Source organism: Spinacia oleracea, chromosome 4, assembly GCF_020520425.1.
Source record: "Spinacia oleracea cultivar Varoflay chromosome 4, BTI_SOV_V1, whole genome shotgun sequence".
Taxonomy (NCBI): Eukaryota; Viridiplantae; Streptophyta; class Magnoliopsida; order Caryophyllales; family Amaranthaceae; genus Spinacia; species Spinacia oleracea.
This window is the reverse complement of record NC_079490.1, coordinates 136,159,753-136,181,630: the sequence shown is the minus strand read 5'-3', so window position 1 is coordinate 136,181,630 and position 21,878 is coordinate 136,159,753. Positions and strand designations below refer to the sequence as shown.

The 21,878-nt window shown below is 35.9% G+C and overlaps 2 protein-coding genes across 3 annotated transcripts; both read left to right on the top strand.

The window, feature by feature from the left end:
* The first annotated feature begins 218 nt into the window (after positions 1 to 218).
* LOC110793051 (uncharacterized) lies at positions 219 to 16,887 on the top strand. Of its 2 annotated transcripts, XM_056826426.1 has the most exons (7): positions 219 to 449; positions 4,068 to 4,227; positions 7,600 to 7,681; positions 7,802 to 7,897; positions 12,205 to 12,271; positions 12,635 to 13,053; positions 16,592 to 16,887. In XM_056826426.1, exons 1-6 carry the CDS (start codon positions 398 to 400, stop codon positions 13,045 to 13,047), a joined length of 870 nt encoding a protein of 289 aa, XP_056682404.1. In that variant the 5' UTR covers positions 219 to 397; the 3' UTR covers positions 13,048 to 13,053; positions 16,592 to 16,887. The 2 variants fall into 2 exon arrangements, with proteins under 2 accessions (XP_056682404.1, XP_021853573.1); XM_021997881.2 differs by lacking the exon at positions 4,068 to 4,227 and having other exon boundaries at positions 225 to 460.
* Positions 16,888 to 18,131: 1,244 nt separating this feature from the next.
* LOC110793052 (serine/threonine receptor-like kinase NFP) lies at positions 18,132 to 21,878 on the top strand. Its single transcript, XM_021997885.2, has 2 exons — positions 18,132 to 19,461; positions 20,949 to 21,878. The coding sequence occupies exons 1-2, from the start codon at positions 18,250 to 18,252 to the stop codon at positions 21,684 to 21,686; spliced, it is 1,950 nt and encodes a 649-aa protein (XP_021853577.1). The 5' UTR covers positions 18,132 to 18,249; the 3' UTR covers positions 21,687 to 21,878.

The following is a 21,878-nucleotide window of genomic DNA, read 5'->3' as shown; positions in this document are numbered from 1 at the left end:
TACAAAAAATATGGCTTATGTTTTAATTTCGAACCCTTAACAAAAAAATTCTGGCACCGCCACTGGTTGTATCATGGATCACAAGTCGATCTAACTCACGTGACCGGTGACCCACTATAGTGCACTATGAGCTATGTCAGAGTGAGCTGGTGCAGACCCAGCCATCTCTGCGTAGTGCGATTACTCCCTTAGATGAAAATGAAAATGTACTCCGTAGTTCTCAAAAAAAAGAAGAAAAAGAAGAAAAGAAATTGTAGCCTGAGAGGTTTTCTTTTACCTTGAAAAGCCTCGAGACGCTGGGCGATTAACTCGGAAAGGTTAGAGACTGGTAAAAAAAGCTAAAAATGAAAGAAAGCAGGTTAAAATAGATGACAGCTCTTTATTCCTCGTATTTCTAATGAAAATGCGGCAATCTCTTCAACCAAATGCTTCACTCATACGCAGTTTCTGTAAGTTCTCTGTAAGTTCTCTGACAATTTAATTCTAGAACTTTTTCGCTTAATCAATTGTATGTGAATATCTATGCATGCTCTTAATTGCAACAATGCTCTTAGAATAAGCGCGTTCAATTTAGCTGTGGAGAAGATTTGGTATTTTTTGTGGAGTAATTGCATTTAATTCTCACTTTTCAGTACCATGAACTTTTGAGAATGTTGAAATTTTCTGTATTTGGAAAATATTTTGGAGGTAGTGATCTATTGTTTCTAAATTTGGGAATTAGTCAATGGAACATCAAAGATCATATGCTGTTGGAAGATATGTAATTACGGGATTCGTTTCGGTAAGAACCAGAATTCCGGTAGCCTGTAGGCCTTATTTGTCCTTGAGGATAACCCTCCGATTTTCCTCAAACCCTACAGGCTTATGTAGAACTTTTTAGTTTATTATAATGTCTATGAGAGTAATTTGAACGGAAGGCTTTGAACGGAAGGCTTCCGGGAAGGTTTTGATTTTGCTTGCCACATATTGGGATCACTTAAATGGAGATCTTTCTTAGATGGGCTTTCCGACATGAATACAAAGTTAAATGAATGTGACATAGGAACTTGTCGTATTGTTTTTGTATTGTTTTAAGATCCAATTAAGTTTTTCTTATGATTGAAGGATATCATTGAACAAAGTCTCAAAAAAAGATTGATGCTGAGAAATAACACTTCACATTTTTTTCTTTTTATGTGAAGCTTGGGAATTCATCTTCTCATTAGGAGTTTATGTTCTAATTCTTATTTATAATTGGTGTACAATATTTATTGTACACCGGAGTAAATGTTAACTCAAGATGCTTAAAAGTTACCTTTATATGTGTAAAAGTTATCTATTTGAAGTTTTTATTTTAATAAAAATTATTTTTCAAAATCACTAATTATATATAAAATCAGTCATTTAACCCTTTACAATATTTATCTATCAACTATTTTTATAATCAAAAATATATTATGAGTTATAAAAAATTAGGTAAACGTTACAAAAAAAGGGTAAAATTTATCCTGATTGTGCAGAATGACCACAACCTGCATACTAAGTTCACAAAGGTAACGATCTTGATGTTACGAAGGCTAGGTTGGTTATGTTTAACTTGGGGATTACCCAAGTTATATAGTCTCTTGAGTGGGTAGCTGTTAATTAGTCAACTACCCTAGATACTGCTGTATTAGATTATATAAGTTAGCATCTGGAGGAGATTTCAGCATTCAACACTGACTATGTCGGTGTTGGTGAGTTAATTTCTTAGAGACATTAGTGTGGGAACGGGAAGTACGTACACCTACACCGCCTGGTGCCTGCAAGATGTGTTGGATAATTTCTATCTATCTTTCAATGCTGATAGCTTATCATCCGTGTTGCAACGCAGGTTCTTAATCTTTTTAATCCTCCTATTTTCTTCCTCATTGTCATTCTCTACCTCTGTCCAACCTACATGGAAGTTCAAAGCTCCTTTTGAGGTGAAAGCCTTCACTTAAATTGTGTTTGGTATTGATGGAGTCAATCTAAACAATGTCCTTTATGTAAGAACTCCTGCTAAAGTTTTTTCCTTGGAAAGTGTACCAACTACCAAGTGTGTGTAGTTAAAGAACATGCCGTTTCTTATTACACCCCACCCCCCAAAAAAAGAAAAAAGAAGATCCCTGAAAAAGTTCTTTCATAGGATGTTATATGCTCACCATGATTGTGTTGGAGGTTGTTTGGAGTACGTGGTGAGGTCTTTGGTTTCTCTCCCACTATTGTGGATCTCCTACTGAGGAAGAATTTAGTTCTTTTTCTCTTTCTTTTTCTTCCCGCGGACTAAGTTTCTTTTGCATTTGTATAATGCTTTTCAATTAACTGTTTGGGTGTCTCAGCTTGAAATGGAACACTTTAGTTTTCATGGTTAAGCTCAAAATTGAAATATTCCTTTGCTTTTGCGTGGTTTATTGTTTTGTCTTTCTCATTTTCTTGAGGCGGGGGTGAAGCCCTGGAGGTGTGATTTATTAGGAAAGCGAATAATCAGTAATCAACAATTTGATTTGTCTGGACGACACACTCACAAATTCATCTTTTTTCTCATAATTCTCGGATAATTTCTTTTAAGAAAAAGATTGAATGAGTGGCCTGTGATGCTGATTAGTTTAAACATTGAATATTGATTGGCCTGTGATGCTGATTCTGTATTCAATGGTTGGCCTGTGATGCTTACATAATTAAACATTCTGTGATCAGGGTAAGACACTAACGGCCAGTTTGGTAACCGGTTATAAGTGATGTCAACGGGAATGAGTTTATATGTAAATTTGCAAGGGAATATTAATATCCATTCCCATGGTAATGCTAGTTCACTCAAAATTATCTATTTTTTCTTCATAAATTTTCATTACCATCCATTACCTTTTGGGGAGTGGTATTTGGTGGGAATGCAAATATATGAAGAAAAACACCAAGTTTGAGATATTATTTCATTACCATGGTTGTTATGATGTCATATTTTTTTGCCAAATAACACTTAGATTTATTCCCATTCCCTCCATTTATTACCGGCTACTAAACGGGCCATAAGACTTAGAATATGTTGGCAGATTGCTGGATCAACAATTTATTTACGAGAAGGGATTGATCCTGTATGTCTTGCAGCTTTTAGAAGCTATACATTTTTGGCAGCTGATTTGTTTAGTATGGCGGATCATTTGCTATCACTGTTGGCTTGTCAAACTGATGGGAAGGAGGAAGAGAGAGACACATACATTTTAGTCGGTAATTATCATGTACGTCATATATGTCCTAATTTATTTATTGTTTCTTTTCTTTGGGTGGGTGATTAGTCATGCAGTGGTTGTATGACGATTTGCTATTCACAAGATGGATTTTTTAGGGAATGTTTGAATGTCAGTCAGTAAATATCCTTGAATTGAGATTTGAGAACAATGATATAGTGAACTGTTAGCAGAATCCCCAATATCGAGAAAACACTTTTGTTGTTATATTATCGAGGTTAGATGGTTACTTAAGTGTTTTAAATTGCTTCAGCATTTCAATCGAAATGAATATGGTGAATGTGCATGCATTATTTATTGACTCATACAGGTTGATATTGGCAGTCTAGCAGACATGATTGATATGAATGATAGAAGTCATGCCGTGCTACTTACGATCCCTTGAGTGACATTGCAATAAAGTACGCTTCTGCAATGCATGAACGACCACTACCATAGTCACAATTGCAACCACAGTTTTGAATCCTATGGCTGAGTGGTTGATATATGGATTTTAAATCTTTCTTTAGGGAGAGTAGTAACTATGTTTTTTCATAGGTTGTGTTCATTTTCACTTAGCATTATTATTTGTATAGACTGTTAGTGTGAACATGATCATAGAGTTAATTTGTTACCATATAAAGCCAGTAGCCGTTAATTTTGTTCTCATCTCTGCTTAGACGGCACCTTCCCTTTCACGCATTTTTTATAATGTTATGTGTGAAATAATTGTGATTGTGATTCCTTTCCATAAATGATTTTTCCTTATTGGAACTTTGTTTACGTTAAGTCTTTGATTAGTGGGGGAAATCTGTATTTGCATTCTGCTCATTTTTCTTTCAGTTTCGCCCCCCTTTGCTCTGTGTTTATTTCTCTCATCTTCTGCAAATTTAATGGCTTCAAGTGGTGAGAAATGTAGTTTCTGTCACCATGTTATGAATGTACCCCAAAAAGGATGGCGTCTGAGAGATTCTACCTATGCAAAGATCTGTATCCCGTGCTTGTAAGATTTAGTCTTGAACGCTGGATTCTAATATTATAACTTTTGTAATTGATTGTATTTTCTTCAACTTGTGAATTTTTTAAAAAATTCGGTAGATCGCGCAGTTGATAATATATTTGTTTTTAAAGTAGTTTAATTATCCGCATCTGAGATTTTATCTTTCTCTTTCCGTTGATCCTCTCCTGCTAATTATTCTGCTTATTTCTAGTTTCTGGAGCACTTCCGTTGTTTTACCCTCGTCTTCTTGGATGATCTCTAGTTAACTCATATCTTTGTCAGTCATTTAGGGATTTGGTTGGTACTTAATGCGTTTTCTCATCCACAAACACCTCAGGAATATTTTTTTCATTCTGGGATTACTTTAAAGCCCATTGTTGGTAATAAACTTCAAGCAGGGCTTACTGTTTCTGCCATGGTGGATGGCTTGTATGTTATAACATGTTTGCATTTTAGGTCAAGACTCAAGACTTCTTTCAGAAAAAAATTAATTTTATTTTTTATGTTTTGGTTCGAGACTTTTGTTCCTTGGATGTGGAGTTTGACTCTATCATTTCCCATTTTCACACGAGATGTAAATGAAGTTCTTTGAAGGAGTTTAAGGAATATACATGGAAAGGTTAGTTTTCCTGTTGAAGGATAGAAGCAAAGTGAGAAGTGGAAGCAATACGTAAATTCAGTTTCCATGAAAATTGGCTAAGACTCACATTTGTCCACCTTGTAAATTCTAGAATAAATTCCACTTTACTCCTCAAAGTCGTTTGACAAAAGTATTCGTGTCGATAGAAGAATAGAGAAACTGATCCGGATTGATGATTGTGGTTGTGAAACTAATGGAACATGCGCTGTTAAAAATGTATATACTTGTATATAAAATGTCTTCTATTTTTATAAAGCCCTAATCCTGTCATAGTGCAATTATTGTTATCGGTGAGCATTTTGTTGTCTTCTGTTATGGCAGGAAACGGAGTTATAGTTTGTGGAAAATGATTCTTTGGAGTGTTTATTGGCTTCTCCTAAGAGATTTTCTGCAGCCACCAGGCTCGAAACCTTAACTAAAAATGCAGCTATTGAATCATTACGCCTCTATAGAAAGATAGTTCTGTAGCAAATAAAGGAGAGAGGGTGTTTTCCTTGTGTTCAGTAGATTATCTAATGTGCAAGGTGTCTTTTGAGAATTCCCTTTCTTCTTTGTGATTGTCTAGCTTATAGCTTCCATCAATTTTAGGGGATCCAATGGGTTTGTTCTGAATCTTACGGTATCAAGTTTGCTGCAGTAGACAATATAGAAAAACACTGGAATGTCTATAAAGATAACTTTTACTGCTTTTCATAAATACTAAATCTGGTGTTGTGGTAAGTCACGATGTTGCAAAAGCGCCGTTTAGCTGATGTTATACTGCAGCTATCATGGTGTGCATTAGCAAGTTGGAAAATTGTCGCTCCAACATTGAAATTCTAGAGTTATAGAAAATGTTTTGATAGTATACTTGAAAGTAATCAGTTTTTTGAATTTATTTTTTTCGTTTGTGGAAAGTAGAAATTCAAAGGTTAAAACATTTAGTGACTAAATTATGGGTTTAAAGGTTTCTATATCTCTTGTGTGCATTTCTATGTGTGCATTTTAATTGTATCAATAATGGCTGTGATGATTTATTATAATGGCTAATTGGGTAATATGATGGTCTATAGTGGATGTGGTGGCCGGTGGTGTGAATTTTAAACACATATTGCAAGTTGGCAATCCTTTACAAAATAAATTTTATGTGATGGAAGGAGGACCTTGAATTAATTTCATGGTGACTACAGACCGCATACAATTTTTCTTATTCGCTAATCACCCCTACAAACCATGGTTTGGAATGTGAATTGGTATGACGTGCTTGGTACAATGGTACACCTTTGGAAAAATTCTATAGAAATAAGCAGTGGATTTTTGATCCAATGTACCGCTTTCCAAGTAATGTTAGTACAACTTTACTGGCGGTTTTGTTATTCTTAAAAGGATCTTGGTTGACATTCTCCGACGTTAGGGAGGTGTCTGATTATTGTGTTTTGGGGCGCAATCTTTTTAAAGATTTGATGGGTTTGCAAAATATGGAAAAGTACCTTTTCTGTGGTGGTCCTGGTGGATGACTAGGTTTACTAGATTATAGTCATCTTCAATAAGTAAAGATGCCTTTGTCGAAAAATCTGCGACTCTAGTAAACATGATGTTCCTATTGATATTTAGCTCAGTCCCTTGATATGGATAATCAAATTGGCTTTTCCATCTCTTGTTATACACTTGTGATAACTCTTAAGGAAGTTGCTAGGTAGCCTCTCCAATCTAAATTTGTGTAGTTACATTTCGACTGTTCATGCCATAATGAATAATGAGGATTGATGACCGATTGACTCTAGGTTTCATCTTGAGGGATAGTGCGGGAAAGATGTTATTGGCGGGTTCAAAATCCATTTCTTCTAATGGTAGCATCCTTTTGACCAAAGCTTTTGTTATGTGAGAGGGTGTCTAAGCTGCTCATCTTATGGGTGCTTCTAATAATGAGTTTGAAAGGTACTAGTGGGAGATCTATAATGTCATGTTTGATCCAGAATTGGATCTGCACTATTTTGTGAGATTTGAGGTTCTTTATTGCTTCCGGAAGGTGAACAAAGATGACAACTTCTTTGCTATATGTTGTTAATCGCCCATAAGGATGATTTAGGTTCCTCTATCTAAGGGATAGCCTAGGTTTTCTTTCGTGATTGAAAAATTTAGAACATTTTTTCCGGTTTGGAAGGCTAGGAATTTTTTTTGGATTTACTGAGTGGTCCTTATCCTGTATCACTCTTTGTTTTCAACACATCCTAGTTGTTTATTTTTATTCCTTTTTTTTGCTAACACCGATATCTAGAAGCTCGAAAGCTTGAGGTTGGAAGCAGGATTTTCTTGTGTACCATTTTTCTTCTGTTCCTCTCTTTGTCAGTTCTATCACTATAAGTGGTGATCTATGTTACTCGACCTATTCATTGCACCTTAAGTGTCCTTGTCAAGTGTCAACATTTTGACATGGACATGAACACTTAGTTTTAACCAAAACAGTGTTAAGTTTTTATAAAATGGCTGAGTTTGACACTTGGAGAAATACCATGTCTGGAAATAGTAGCCAAGTCCAAGTAACTCTGGTAAAAGCTGGTAAACAAGATGGGATGATGTTTTTGACTTTGTGTCAGCTTCCTCAAAGGACAAATATAAAAAGTATATGAATGAAATGAACTACAATGATCACTTTGGCTTTATAACATTAGTCAAACTGTGCAGATTATCTTTTAATTCTCTCATGGTGGTTTAAGCATGTTGAATACATTATTCATGATTTTATGAACTGGCAGCACTGCTTATGAGGATGGATCTTTTTGCGATAAATATCATCACGACAACGATGGATGGAGACACTGTGATGAATGTGATATGGTAAGCAAGAAAGTTATTCTTCTTCTTTGCTGGTTTATATTATAGTTATTGATCACTAAACTTTTTTTTATTTGTTGGAGAATCTGCTAATGGGATCTTACATGGGATATTTGTGGACAGCAAGTGCACTGCGGGTGCATTATGGGACTAAATACTTATGAAACTAATGACACATGTGGTGTAACGTGCAAAGCTTGCTTGCAAGAGAGTTCTGTGGTATGATATGACTCCCATACTTTTCATTGCTTCCAATTTTGTGTCTTGTATGCTCTATTTGAAAAATATTGTATTGAACACTGATAGGATATAAGGTTCTTATTTTCATTTTACTGGCATGTTCATAGCTAACAAATTTAAGCATATGACTGATTTTCACACGCTGGAAGGATGTGGATTTGTAAGTTGTCATTAGCATTTACTTCTCAAAAAACTACAGCTAAAGCAAAGATACTTTTCTCAAGATATCTTCCAAACTCTTGGCGTCGACCACAACGACGGAAACGACGCACAAAATATTATCCTATATTAGATCTTGACTTCTAAGTATAACTTGAAATCAATGCTTCAGTTTGGAGTTTAGCCTTGTATAAACTGCTACAGAAAGAGGGAGGAGTTTGGAGGAGGGATCCCTCTTAGTGTTATGGAAACTTTTGTTGAAGAAATAGATGCTAGAATCCTAGATCTCTAGAATAATTACAAAATTGGCTTAGGGGTTTGAGGTCTCTATCTTCCTTTTTTCAGTGTTATAACTTATAAAATGATTCAACAAGCATGTGGAATGGAAGGAATTGGGGAATTTTTACCCTCGTTTTGGAGGGTAATTTTGGGTTGGTGGGGGACTGACGGTAATAGTTCCCTCATGCCTCCCTCCTCACACAATCCCTATTTGATTACCTCCATCTAGATTAATTCTTGTATGAACTCAATCAAGGTGTATACTGAATAACCTTTTTGGGCTGGATTATGAAGTTGTTGTACTAAAGCTTTATGTGGAAACCTTTTGGTTTTGATGGAAATGATGAAATAACAGGTTTTTGATAGTTCAAAGAAAACACAATTACATGCAGTGTTCCCTACTTCCCTCCCTTCCTTCATCCTACTATCAACAAAGACCTTTAAGATATTATTGAACACCTTTTTGATGGGTTGCTAGGATTTTTGTGTATATATGTGAGGTGTTGGAAAAACATAAACCTAGGGGAATTAATACTTTTCACCCTAAATAATGTCCGATGGGTGAACTAGTTTGAGTTATAATTCTTGATGGCATGTACCACCGTATTCTTTCCCCTTGCCAGTGATGACACTTTTAAATACTGCATTTTTCCCTAAATAAACTTCACCCTCCCCTTCAATGGTTTTACAAATTTCACTCTTATCCTTTTGTTTGATTTTCTCATATGAAACTACCAAAATTCCCCTGCCCGACCTTTCTGACATATTCACAACAACAACAACAAAGCCTTAGTCCCAAAATTATTAGGGGTCGGTGACTAAAAGTTTCCCTTTTTCTTATGTGTCTCCAAGAGTGCAATGTTTTTAGGGATAAAGAGAGTACATAAATTTGTTGGACTTATCTTGGATTAATCTGATCAAAGCACTTTTCTTTGATTAATAATCTCTTAATTTGACGAGTCTTTTCTAATATAAATATATTATATGAGTAATTGGTAGCCCCTTATTTGTGGACATTAGTTTTGGTAGCAAAAAATAAATAAATTCAAAATATGGCCTTGTGTTTCTGTTTAATGTCATGCATGGCATTAATAAAGCCATGATTCCTCGCAACACGACATAATTTCTAGTACTCATAGCGTCCCTAAGAGCTTGCAAATGTTAGTGCCGGTTTCAAATCCGGCGACGTGAGTGAGATTTCTGAAATGTAAAATTTTGATAGTGAAATGAAGTAAAATCCGAGAGAGAAAATGATGGATTGAGAAGGCTGGTGGATTGAGCGAAGCTTTGGAGGAGATGAGCGGATGATGAGCGACGATGATGAGCTTGAATATGGTGGCGATGAGTCGTAAAAGAAAGGAGGGACAGGTATGGATATTCAAGCTTCAGGTATGGTAGTGGAGGTATAGTGGTGGTGGGTTGGGCGTTAATGTTGGGGATGGGGTGGCCAGGTGAGAGAAGAGGAGAGAGAAGGGGTGGTGGGCATAGGGAGATGAGACAGAAAGTGGTGGCGGGGTATCTGATTGATGGTGTTGAAGGATGGTTAGATTTTGGGGGTATTATTTTGTTTTATTGTTTTCTCTCGAAGTTTAAGGGAAAAACCTCAATAATGCCACTTTACACACTAATCAATAACACCAGGCTATTTCATGCATTTACACTTTTTGTTTGCTTCCAAAACCAATGTACATGTACAATAATAAAGGGTTACCATACTTACTGATGAGAATGTTTACCGATGAGAATTTACCTAAAGTAAATGCAAATAATAATTGTTTGTTGTTTAAAGAGACACTATTTACTTGATTTTTTAGAATGCTGTGATATTGTTTAGTTATACCATTTGACTTTATTTAAATAATTAAACACTTAAGCTTGTTGTCCGAACATTGGTGGTGGTGGAGCTGAGCTCAAGGCCGGCAAACAAGTGGTTTATTGCCATTAGTGCCGTACTTTTGTTATACATAATTACACAGCTAATGCAATCTTCCTGCTCAAGCAGCTCCCAATATCTTTTTCCCATTAGTAACCCGATTAATGTGGTGTGACCACAAAAACTTACTCCGTATAAGAAAACTTATGTCCATCTGATTTTGAAAACTTCCTCCTGCTTTTTAGGTCCTTATGATAACATGTGTAATGTAGTGTAACATGGCTTATTTATTATTTGTAACTCCGGAAAATTTCAGATTGGCTAATACAAATAACTTAAGATTCGTCGACTAAAAAAGTAATTATAAAATAGGACAAGAGTAAAATAATTGAGAGTCCTCCCAATATAATCCACTAAACTTAAATCATTTGTCAATTTGCTGGTATTTTGGCCCTATAAGAATATCGCAAACCACAACATATCAACTTGTCTTGAAATCCTCGTCTTTATTTCTGTAGAGAATACCACAAAATTTCCAAAAATGCATGCAACAGCATGGGATTTGCTCCTGACGATACCTAATTTAGGAATTTTGTGTATGCTTAAATTGTTGCTCAATCAGTTCGATTTCCTCCTTTTATCTCACTGAATTTTCTTCATCCAAGACATTGTTCTGTAGAAGCACAATCCTTCAGGTTCCTTCCCTGTTAAATCACGTGGAGAATGTGTTTGATGGGATAACAACTAAAATTCTGGGTTTTGCCTGACTACTTTCTCAATTTTATTTATCAACAGTCTGCATGCAAATGATTATGTATATCTTCTTGATAATTACACAAATCTGGAAAGGAAACATAGCATCAATATTGAGGAAGTAACTGATAGGAAATGAATCCGAATACAGACTTGTGTTAAAAAGTTGCTAAAATCTTTTCCTCGAGTGGGTAGGGATTGAGATTGACCTCTAAAGAGGTAATAAATATATTTAGCTCAAATATTTCGTAGAGTCAATCGCTTTTTGAGGATGCTAAAAATACTCAAATTACCTAATATGCAATATAGCACCTTAATCAAGCTTTGCTCCTTATGAAATTCAAAAACCTTCACTAAGCTTAATCTTTTCCTCTTTTTTATTTCTGATTTTCATAGGCCAGATAGCTAAAAATGTTGTCATTTCCTGTATCATACCCATAACCCATGCAAAGAACTTGGTGTTAGCAAATTCATGTTTGTCCTCACATTAGTATGGAAAAATCTTACTCCTATTGTACCACACGCCTCCCTGATATCCTAAATCTGAAGAAGTTACAATTCATTCTTGTAATTATTTCTGGACTGTCCCATTTTACTCACTTTTTTTTTAAATGCATCACTTGCATGGACACATAGTTTTAGGAGGCCCATGCAAATTATGATTAAATGGTGCAAGTGGGCAAAAAATCATTTAATTTACGCTAGTAAAAACAACAATGGGGACCATGATAGAGATAGCATGTCAGAGATAATGATTTTTTAAATTATTTTAAGTGGGGCCCGTGAGAGAGAAACCAATAACATATTTTGAGTGCGAAAGAGAGAGAAATAATAAAGTATTGTAGAAAGTTACTAAATATAGAAGTGATGCATTTAAAAAAAGCTCCCATAAGAAGCAAGTGATGCATTTAAAAAGACCCGGAGGGAGTACTAGTTATGGTTGCATGCATGGATTATTTGGATAAGCCTTTGTATACTAGTCTCACTTTCTTACAATTCTCACTTTTATATTCTGTGAGACAGGGGTTTTGTTATTACATTGTGGGACAGGGGAAATAATATATTTGTAGGCAAATTTTTGTTGGGTTTTCAATTTTAGTTTGGTGGCTGAGATTGACAGAGTCAAAAAATTTGTAGTTTGCTTTATTTTTATCTTTTTCTTGAGAGTCTTGCTGATTTTATTGTCTGTGCTTTTTGATTGGATCTTGACACAAAAATTTAGGTATCAAGTGTAGGAGGCACGTCTTTTTTGGATGATGATACCTGCAGCTATATGGAAATGAGAATTGGTAAACACTCATCTATGAACTTCAAAACCTACTGATGTATGTACATATGCTGCTTCAAGATTTTGACCCTGGTGAAAACTATTTTCTCAAATTTTCTTGTACACGTCTGTGTAAGGAGTCTTGAGATGTTGCAATTATTTTATCACTCTTCTCTCCTACCAACCCTTGATCCCCCTAGTCTCTGACTTCTTGAAACCTTACGAAGGTTCATACAAACAAGGTACAGGGACGGCTGCTGAGATATTGCAAGTAGCAGGGGTAGCTTTATTATAATTCTGCTCTGTCATCTTGAAGAATATTTTCTAATGGAATCTAGACCAAGGTGGAGACATAAACTTATAAACCTTCCCTCTTTTCCTGCAGGGATAGAGCTTTTGTCAGATTCAGCCACCGGGAACGCCTCTCCCAATCCCGCCACCGGAGTCACCTCTGCTGATCCCTCAACTGGGAGAACCTCTCCCGATCCCGCCAGCGGGGGCGTCTCTGACTCTGCCTCTGCTGATTGCGCCACCGAGGGTGCCTCTGCCAATCCAGCCACTGGGGGTGCCGCTGCCGAACCAGCCACTGGGGGCGCCACTGTTGATCCTGCCATTAGGGACACCCGGTCTGATCCCACCTCTGGGGGCTCCTCCGCTGATCCCGCCAAAAAGGATGCCCCCACTGATCCCGCCCCCTCTGATCCCTCCACTGGAGACTCCCCCTCGAATCCCACCACTGGAGACACCAGTGAAGATTTCGCCTTTGGGAACAGTGCAGATTATCACGACAGTACATAGCATTGGGTATGTTTCTAAGAACATCTGAAAATCCTATCTTTCGTTGTGTGCATAATTTGATTAATTTCCATTTGAAAAGTAAAATGTTTTCTGGCATACTAACATGAGGTGTAGGCTATGGCCTTATGCTTTATTTTGTATTAATGCTAGTGATGTTAATTAAGTGATAACATATGTTATGCCCAAGAACTGATGCAAGTTCTTCTGTTGCAATAACGATAATGATCTTTAACAAACTTTTCATAGGTCGCCCATCAGGCCATCCCAGGACAACATACAATTAGCAATACTTAGCTGTGGATTAACCAATCTTGTGGGCTATTGAAATGGTAGATGTACAAGTGTACAACTAGCACTGATCAAAACCTCAAGTCTTTTGATTCCATTCGAGGACCAGAATGACTACCGTAGGTCTTTGCTGCACCTGGCTGCACCTGAAATTTTATCGCATATGTGTTTTCTTGACCAAGGTCTAACACAAAATCGTCCAAATATGCAACTACTTTCTATTGTTTGCAACATAAGTTAATTTGATACTATTTGTGACACTAGCTGTGTTTTGAGTTGTGTGTGTTTATCACATTCTTTTTATGTCTTAAGATTAACCCCACATATAATTCAACTTATAACACACTTTGTCCTCACTCACACACACCTTGCTAAACTGCTAAAGCGGTCACCCATTCATTCTAGAACTCTAAGAAAAAAGGGTTTTTGGTATTCATAATAGGATTATTTATCCAAATCTACCCCTTACTGGGGGATTTATTCCCAAAACCATACGTAATTACAATTTTTACAAAGATAGAAAAGAACCCCCTTAAGCCCTTTATTACATATTGAAAGTCTCAAAGTTACCAATCAAGTAGTCAACATTAATCATCCAATTAATTATTAAATATACCCAATTTGACACTATTCTAATATTTATAGAAAATAATACTTCAATCCACCCCCAGCCTTCGGCCTCCCCAGACCCAACCTCTCCCAATCACCAACCCCACCGAAACCGTGCCAGAGCAGTTTGGTATTGTTCTTATCTCCATAATTTTCTTTTTCTCCTCCTGCCATTTTGGTGAAAATAAATGTGTAACTTTTAACCACGAAAAAAAAAAAATCGTTAGGAACAAGGAAAAAAATATCCCTTGATGGCTTGATCTGTTGTAAAGATAGACTTACTACAAGAAGAATAAGAAGGAGCTTATCTGGGAGAATGGTTGTGGTATGATTCGCATGAGAGGATCATTGCCCTAAAGTAGAATTTACCTTGCAGAAGTACCTATGTATACTTAGCAATGGACCTCTAGTGAAACTCAATCTGTATCTCTTTACTGTGCAAACCAATGGATTAAAGATAAAATTATTACTACTCAGATAAGATGATACGACACATGAGTGCAGTGTTTTAGGATTGAGTATTTTTGTGTGTATGAGAAAGGATAAAGGCTAGGGATTTTATTGTCATTGAGTAGCTGACAGAAAAAGGAAAAGCTCTATTATGAATCGTGATTTCAGGGTGAAGTTGCGGTAAGACAATATCCTTATGGTTATCAAATCAGTTGTGGAATAAATCAGACCACGAGGATCTCGTCACTGATTTTTTGAAAAAAATAATATTACAGATCAGAAAAAAGAGCCTCTCCTCGAGCACAGGCTCTTCCGTATGTGAAGCGGTAGATGGAGGACAAAGAGATTACTAACCAGAACAGAAGACATGAATGTACTGTTTAAGGAGTAAATGTTTTTGTGTGTATGAAAAAGAAAAAATATCTAGGGATTTATTGCCATCGAGTAACTGACCAAAAAAAGGAAAAGGTCTTTTACAAAGAGTGATTTTGGCTGAAGTTTTGGCAACACTATCTCCTTAGGGTTAACAAATCAGTGTTAAACAGATAGTAAGGATCTAGTCACTGATATTTTGAAAAAAATATGACAATCAGAAAATTGGCCACACCTGCACCCAAGCTAGGCCCAGCCACCACATTCATGCATTTGTGTTTGGTAGAGACTCCCGTCATCAGCTAATTCAAAGACATATTAGGCATCTCAGCGCATGAAGGTTACGTAATCATGCATTTGGTGTGATTTAGATGCTTAGATTTTTTCCTTATACTAATTTAGCTTCCCTTAAGGGCTAAGGCTACGTTTAGCAGTTTCCTTTATTTATTTATTTAGGGTGTGGGGAGTGTTAAACGATTAAACTTTTCCTTCTCACGTTTATTTAACCATTATGCCAATTTCTTTTTTAAGGTCGTAGAGAATTGCATATTTTATATTTATTGAAAAAAGGCTGTGCCACTCACCATGCTTACTATGAGTGAGATGTGAGATCAATTTAGTGTGACATAGACACTAGCTGTCTAGCTGCATATACATCGTAATATCCTCTAATATTTTCCTATAGAGCATTTCCCATCTTTGACCTCCATTGGGTTAGATTGCTTGTGATTTTGGAAATACTTTTGCTAAGAAAAAAATAAACTCGCCCTTTGTTCTCTCAATCTTAAGTTCAAAATAGTGCTTTTACTTTCCAAGCTTCTGCATTCAGAAGCATACAGACTTTTCTCTTAGCCAACAAAATTTGTCCTTACATTCTTCCAAGGTGGTGATAGCATCTAAGCTGGCACACAAACTTGAGTCAGCTAGAGACATTAATTAGGCATCAGTTTTATAATAGAACTATTGAAATCCTCCTGCATCGTGCTTATGACTTTTGGGTCAAAAGCGTTTTTGCAACCTTCGTGCATCGTGCTTATGTTAGAAATGTAAAGAGTTTTTTTTTAACTTGGATCCCCATTACGCGGGATGGATTGTATTATTATATTTGTCGTAAACTAACTAGTATCCATAGATTTTGTTCGGTTTTTCTTCCTTGAATCTTTTATTTCATTGATCTTTCCACTCTGTTAACTCAGTTGCTTCTCTGTGTATATTTGTCTAACAACACTGTCTTGGGAGGTTTCGCAATTGAATGTTAAAGGATTAGGTTTTATAAGTTCTGTAAACTTTAGCTATCTAAGTAACTTTTTGAATAACTTCTTGCAATTATTTAATGTGACTCGATCTTGCTCTTCATTTCACTTGCTCCTTTTGGAGGTGGATCTCCATTGATTTTCTTAAACTTGATGAACTTTCTTTAACTCTTGGTTGCACTGGTCCTAAAACATTGGGATGCACCTACTCCAATGGCTTAGTTTTCATATGGTAGTTTAAGAGCTTTTCCATACTGGACACCAGGTAGGCACTTTTCTTATGGATTTCTTCAGAGGCATGGCTTCTAACTCAAAATGAAGTTAATAACCACAGAAGCCAGTCTAAAAAATCAACCCGAATTTCATTTAATCATACCCCTGAGTATAGATTTACTGTCCACCTTACAGGTGGTCCTTTGGTTTATGCCTGATAAGTTGAATCTTTTGGTTTAAATACTAATCTAGAGTAAACTGTGAAATATGAGGTGTTAAGTGTTAATGTGCTGTGTATTTTTGCAAAATTACCATTAATTTGCAGAAGAACTGACACAATCTTGCTGTATACTTTTCAGTTTTGAATCTGCTGAAGTTCCTGGCTCGGGACATACTGCATAATAGCTAGCTTAAGGGCCCTTGAATCATCTTCAGGCGTATGCTTCTTTGTGCCGTTTGTTTCCCTGCGCAAAACATAAAGAATTAAAAACACCAGTTGGTGAATAACTTTCTGTTGGCCTGGAATGTTATCTTTTATTACTCCCTATTATGATAGTCGACTCAACCAGTGTTTCTTTTTTTAGTTCATATGACAGTTGAAGTTTGATGAACATTGAAAGCTTGAAATTTAATTCTCGTTCTGTATCGTTTTTTGTTTCCAGATATCTGTTCTTTAGAAAACTAACAACAAATATGTAAGCCATAAAAAGTAGGAGAAACCTCAAATTTGGATCTAAAACTTAGGCCCCTGATTTTTAAGAACTGAAATTAATTTTACTGATTTTGGTTAAACTGATTTTTACTTATTTAGAATGATTTTTATTGATTCCTAGTGGGTTAACTTTATAGTATGTGATTATTAACCTGATTTTTTCATAATTATAACTAATTTCTACTTATTAGAACTGGCTTTTTAAGGGGAACCAATCTCTTTTTTTTAGTAAATTACATTAAGAAGCTATACTGTCGAGGGGTAAATGAGCCTAAAGGAGTTTCTGATATTTCAAGGATCAATATTTGCTAATGAGCCAGTGGGACATTCTTGGTCACTTGCTGGATTAATCTTGCGAAAAAACATCAGAGGAATTGCGCCCCAAAAGCCCCACAAGATTAACCTTATCCAAAACAAAAACATCCAAAGGCAAAGACTCTCAATGAGGCTAAGGTACTTGCATATAAAGTCACCACGCTCCAATTCCTTGAAATGTACTAATAATCACGAAGAGGGTAAACTAATTTATATATATATATATATATATAAAAAAAAAAGGTGGAATATCTGATATATGGGTAGACATGTAGTGAGTATATACTCCGTACTTTGTACTTGTGAACATAACAAAGTAAGAGTCGTGGCCATATGGCCATATCTTGGAACAAAAGCTAGTTTTCGCATTGAGTATAATCGGAAAATATATCGGAAATTAAAGGAGGCATCCTGATTTGTGAACACTATTTTAATTTGATTGAGCCTCTTTTTGTATTCCATAGTTTTGATTGAGCTTTTCTTTTATGGATATATATTTCTTCGAAACCAATTACGAAAAGTATAAATTCGATTTTGTTTGAATATATCCTTAAAATTATGTTTACTAGAACACTAAGTCTTTCTATTTCATCACCAAAGAAGGCACCGCTCATTTAGCAAGACGGTGAGTATCTTCATTACATTCTTTATAGCAAAATGACGTTAACCATTTAGGAATAATAGCGTTCAATCACGAATTCACCGCTAGTCTATTATAGCAACTTAGCACGAGAAAGTTGCACAATGTCATTCTTTTTTTTTTTGACAGCTTGCACAATGTCATTCATTTTGTGCAATTGACTACTTCCTAATTTAAGAGTCAATATCATCATACAAAATCAAACACTTCAATGACCAACATTAATACAATTCACACTAAAACAAATCCCAAAACTTGACTCTTTCTCAAATTTCTCCTACAAAACCCATAATTTCTCTATAAAATAAATAAAATTCCCCCTTATATTACAAAATCAAAATCTAAAAGAAATGTTTCCAAATAATTTGCATTATCTAATAATCCTTGTAATTTCCCTCAACATAATTCATGATTCCAATGCTCAACCCCCAACTCCTGGCTACACTTGCACAAACAACAGCACAATGACACCTTACCCTTGCCAAACCTATGTATTATACAGAGCAAAAGCCCCAGATTCAGCCACAAAATCCCCAGATTTATTGAACCTTGCTGCAATTGCAGACCTCTTCAATGTCAGCAGGCTCAGCATCTCAAAACCGAGTAATATTTCAGACCCATCTTCCTCTCTCCTCCCTAATCAACCCCTTTTCATCCCCATCTCATGTGGGTGTCACCCTCTTCACAATCAATCTCTCTCCTTTTCCAACATGACTTACACCATCAAACCTGGTGACAATTTTTACGACGTTTCTCATGATTTATTCGGTGATCTTACAACTTATCAATCTGTTGAACTTGTTAATCCAACTCTCGAGGCTCTGAATATTCCAGTTGGGATTGATGTATATTTTCCTATATTCTGTAAGTGTCCTAGCAATACCCAGTTGAGGAATAATGTTAATTTCTTGATTTCTTATGTTTTTCTGCATGAGGATACTTTAGACACTGTTGCTTCCTTGTTCAATGTGAGTAGACAATCGATTGTTGATGCTAATAATAATGCGAGTAGTCTTACACAAATGGACACGGTTTTCGTGCCGGTTTCAAAACTTGTCGTGCTTAACCAACCCCCTGGTGTTGTTCCTACTACGAATCAGACTAATAATAATAATCAGACTAATGATAACAATCAGAATACTACTGTGGTGAATAATATAATTGATCATAAAGGGGCTGTTGTTGGATTAGGAGTTGGGTTGGGTGTGAGTGTTTTGTTGCTTGTTTTGGTGACTGGGTTGTTGATTTTTAGAGAAATTGAGTATAGGAGGAAGTTGAAGGAGAGAGATTTGGAGGTGATTTCGATGCAGGAGAGTGCAGGAAAAGGCGGCGAAAGGAGGATATTGAAGCAGTTAGAGCAGAATATGTTGTTGGCTGATGTTTCTGATACTTTGGACAAGTATAAGATTTATGAGATTGCTGAATTGAGAAAAGCTACTGATGGGTTTGATGAGAAGTGTGTGATTCAAGGTTCTGTTTATAAGGGTTGTATTGATGGGAGATTCTTTGCTATTAAGAAGATGAAGTGGAATGCTTATGAAGAATTGAAGATCTTACAGAAGGTAAATGCCGAGTATTTTTACTTAATCTATGTTTTTCGTCGGTTGTATGATCCTTTTGGGACTAGATTTATTATTCTTGATGCATATACAAGTAGTAATATGTAATGCACCTTTGCTAGGTAAGATCACTATTAGTTAGATTTTGTGTAGATTATGTATGTTCATGGGTTGATAGGTTGATATTAGGTAAATTTTCTGACTATTTTCACTTGGTTTAATCTTTGTTTTTATTTATCAATCGTATGATTCTTTTGGAACTGATTCACTATTCTTGATGCAATTTTACCCTTGTTAGGTAAGATTGATACAAAGTATTAGGTAGATTTGTGTAGCTTATGCATGTTCTGGTTGATAGGTTGATCTGCGAAATAAAGAAAATAACTGTTCTTCCATTATACTCCCGTAAGAATGTACTACCATAAGTGCATAACTATCCAAGGTACCGCCACAAGTCTATGAAGTACTAGGTATTATTCCATATAAGTTAGTCTAAAGATATGTTTTATTGATCCCCGAGTTCACCTAGGATTGCTTTGTACAAGATCGGTAACCTTAGGCTAGGTTAGCGTTTTGATTTGATTTCAAGTACTTGAAGTATGAATTGTAACGTTACCTTACTAGAAAGAAGAAAAGTCTTTGAAATATGATGCAAATGAAAACCGTTACGATTGGGTGAGAGACTAAGACTTGAAAAAGGCGGTATCATTGAGGTTAGTGAAGATAACACAATTGCTAAATATAGTAGTTGTTAGCTGATGATTGTTGACTCATTGACAATGATCTAATTTGAAATTGTGAGTTAATTATTCGAGGTTCTGTTATATTAAAGCTACGAAGCCTACGATGAATGATTTTGAAGCAGAAAGAAGAACAATTTCTAACGAGTAGTGTTATTACTCATTGGTGAATTATGTGCAAATTCAGATTCCCAACACAATTAAACTTGATAAAATAATAACACATTCCTGATTTTGGTGATCTTATAATAATGAGCATGTTCTGTAATTCCCACTGTTCAGTATTCTAATATGAAACAGAAACAGAAACAGAAACAGAATTAGTATTGTTTTTTTCTTCAGAAGTCAAGATAAGCTATTTAATTGTCTCATTCATGACTTTTCTGAGACTTGAGTGACTTGGATTACCTTCTTTCTTTAATATTCTTATTTGAATTTTCTTTGGGGGATTGTAGTAGTTCCAATTAGTCTTGTACTCAACGGGTATATTGCTACACAATGAGCTTAATTAGTGGCCGCCTTGGTCAATCGAGTACAATTTTTCATGAATGTCACCTTGAAGTTCATATAAATAGTACTCAACTTTGTAAAAAGGTGGCTGTTATGTGATTTAAAGTGATTAGACCCGTAATATACTAGATTTTGCTGAAGTGTTGCTTTGATTGTTGAACTACCTTATTCCGTAATTGAGGTAGGTTTAGTTTTGGCTTATAAGCTCCTTTATTAATAATTTTCTCTTGGTATAAGCAGGTGAATCATGGAAACCTGGTGAAGTTGGAAGGGTTTTCAATAGACCCTGAGGATGCTAGTTGCTACCTGGTGTATGAGTACATCGAAAATGGATCTCTTTACTTGTGGCTACACGAGAACAAGGGAAAGTTATTAAACTGGAAGGCTAGACTAAAAATCTCAATCGATATTGCAAATGGTCTTCAATACATCCATGAACATACAAGGCCACAAGTGGTTCACAAAGACATAAAGAGCAGCAACATTCTCCTTGACAGCAATATGAGAGCTAAAATTGCTAATTTTGGATTAGCAAAATCAGGGTGTAATGCTATTACAATGCACATTGTTGGAACCCAAGGCTATATTGCACCTGAATACTTGTCTGATGGTGTAGTCTCTCCGAAAATGGATGTGTTTTCATTTGGAGTAGTTTTGCTTGAGTTGATTTCAGGTAGGCAGTCCATTGATGATGAGGGAAAAGTGCTTTGGATGAGTGCTCATGAAATATGGGAGTGCACTGATGAGACAGAAAGGGTGAAGAAGTTGATGGAATGGCAGATGGATAAGTCACTTGAAAAGGAATCTTACTCGGTTGAGGCTTTGACAAATATGATGACTGTGGCTGTTGCTTGTGTTAATAAGGATCCCTCAAAGCGCCCCGGTATAGTAGATGTGTTGTACGCCTTGTGCAAGAGTGATGACCTCTACAACACATCTGCAAATGGATTTTCTTCGTTTTCTAGTACAGCAACATAGAACAAAAGTTATGGGTTAGAATGCGTGTACATGGTATTTAGAGGTGCCATTGGCACACTACTATTCACATCTGAGATAAGGTAGTCGTAGTTATTCCTCCTATGTTTACATGTAAAATATCCGAAAAAAATTAATATAAGTCAGCTCACGGGAGTTTTGGTATTTACTACCTTAAAAATACCCCACTTTTAA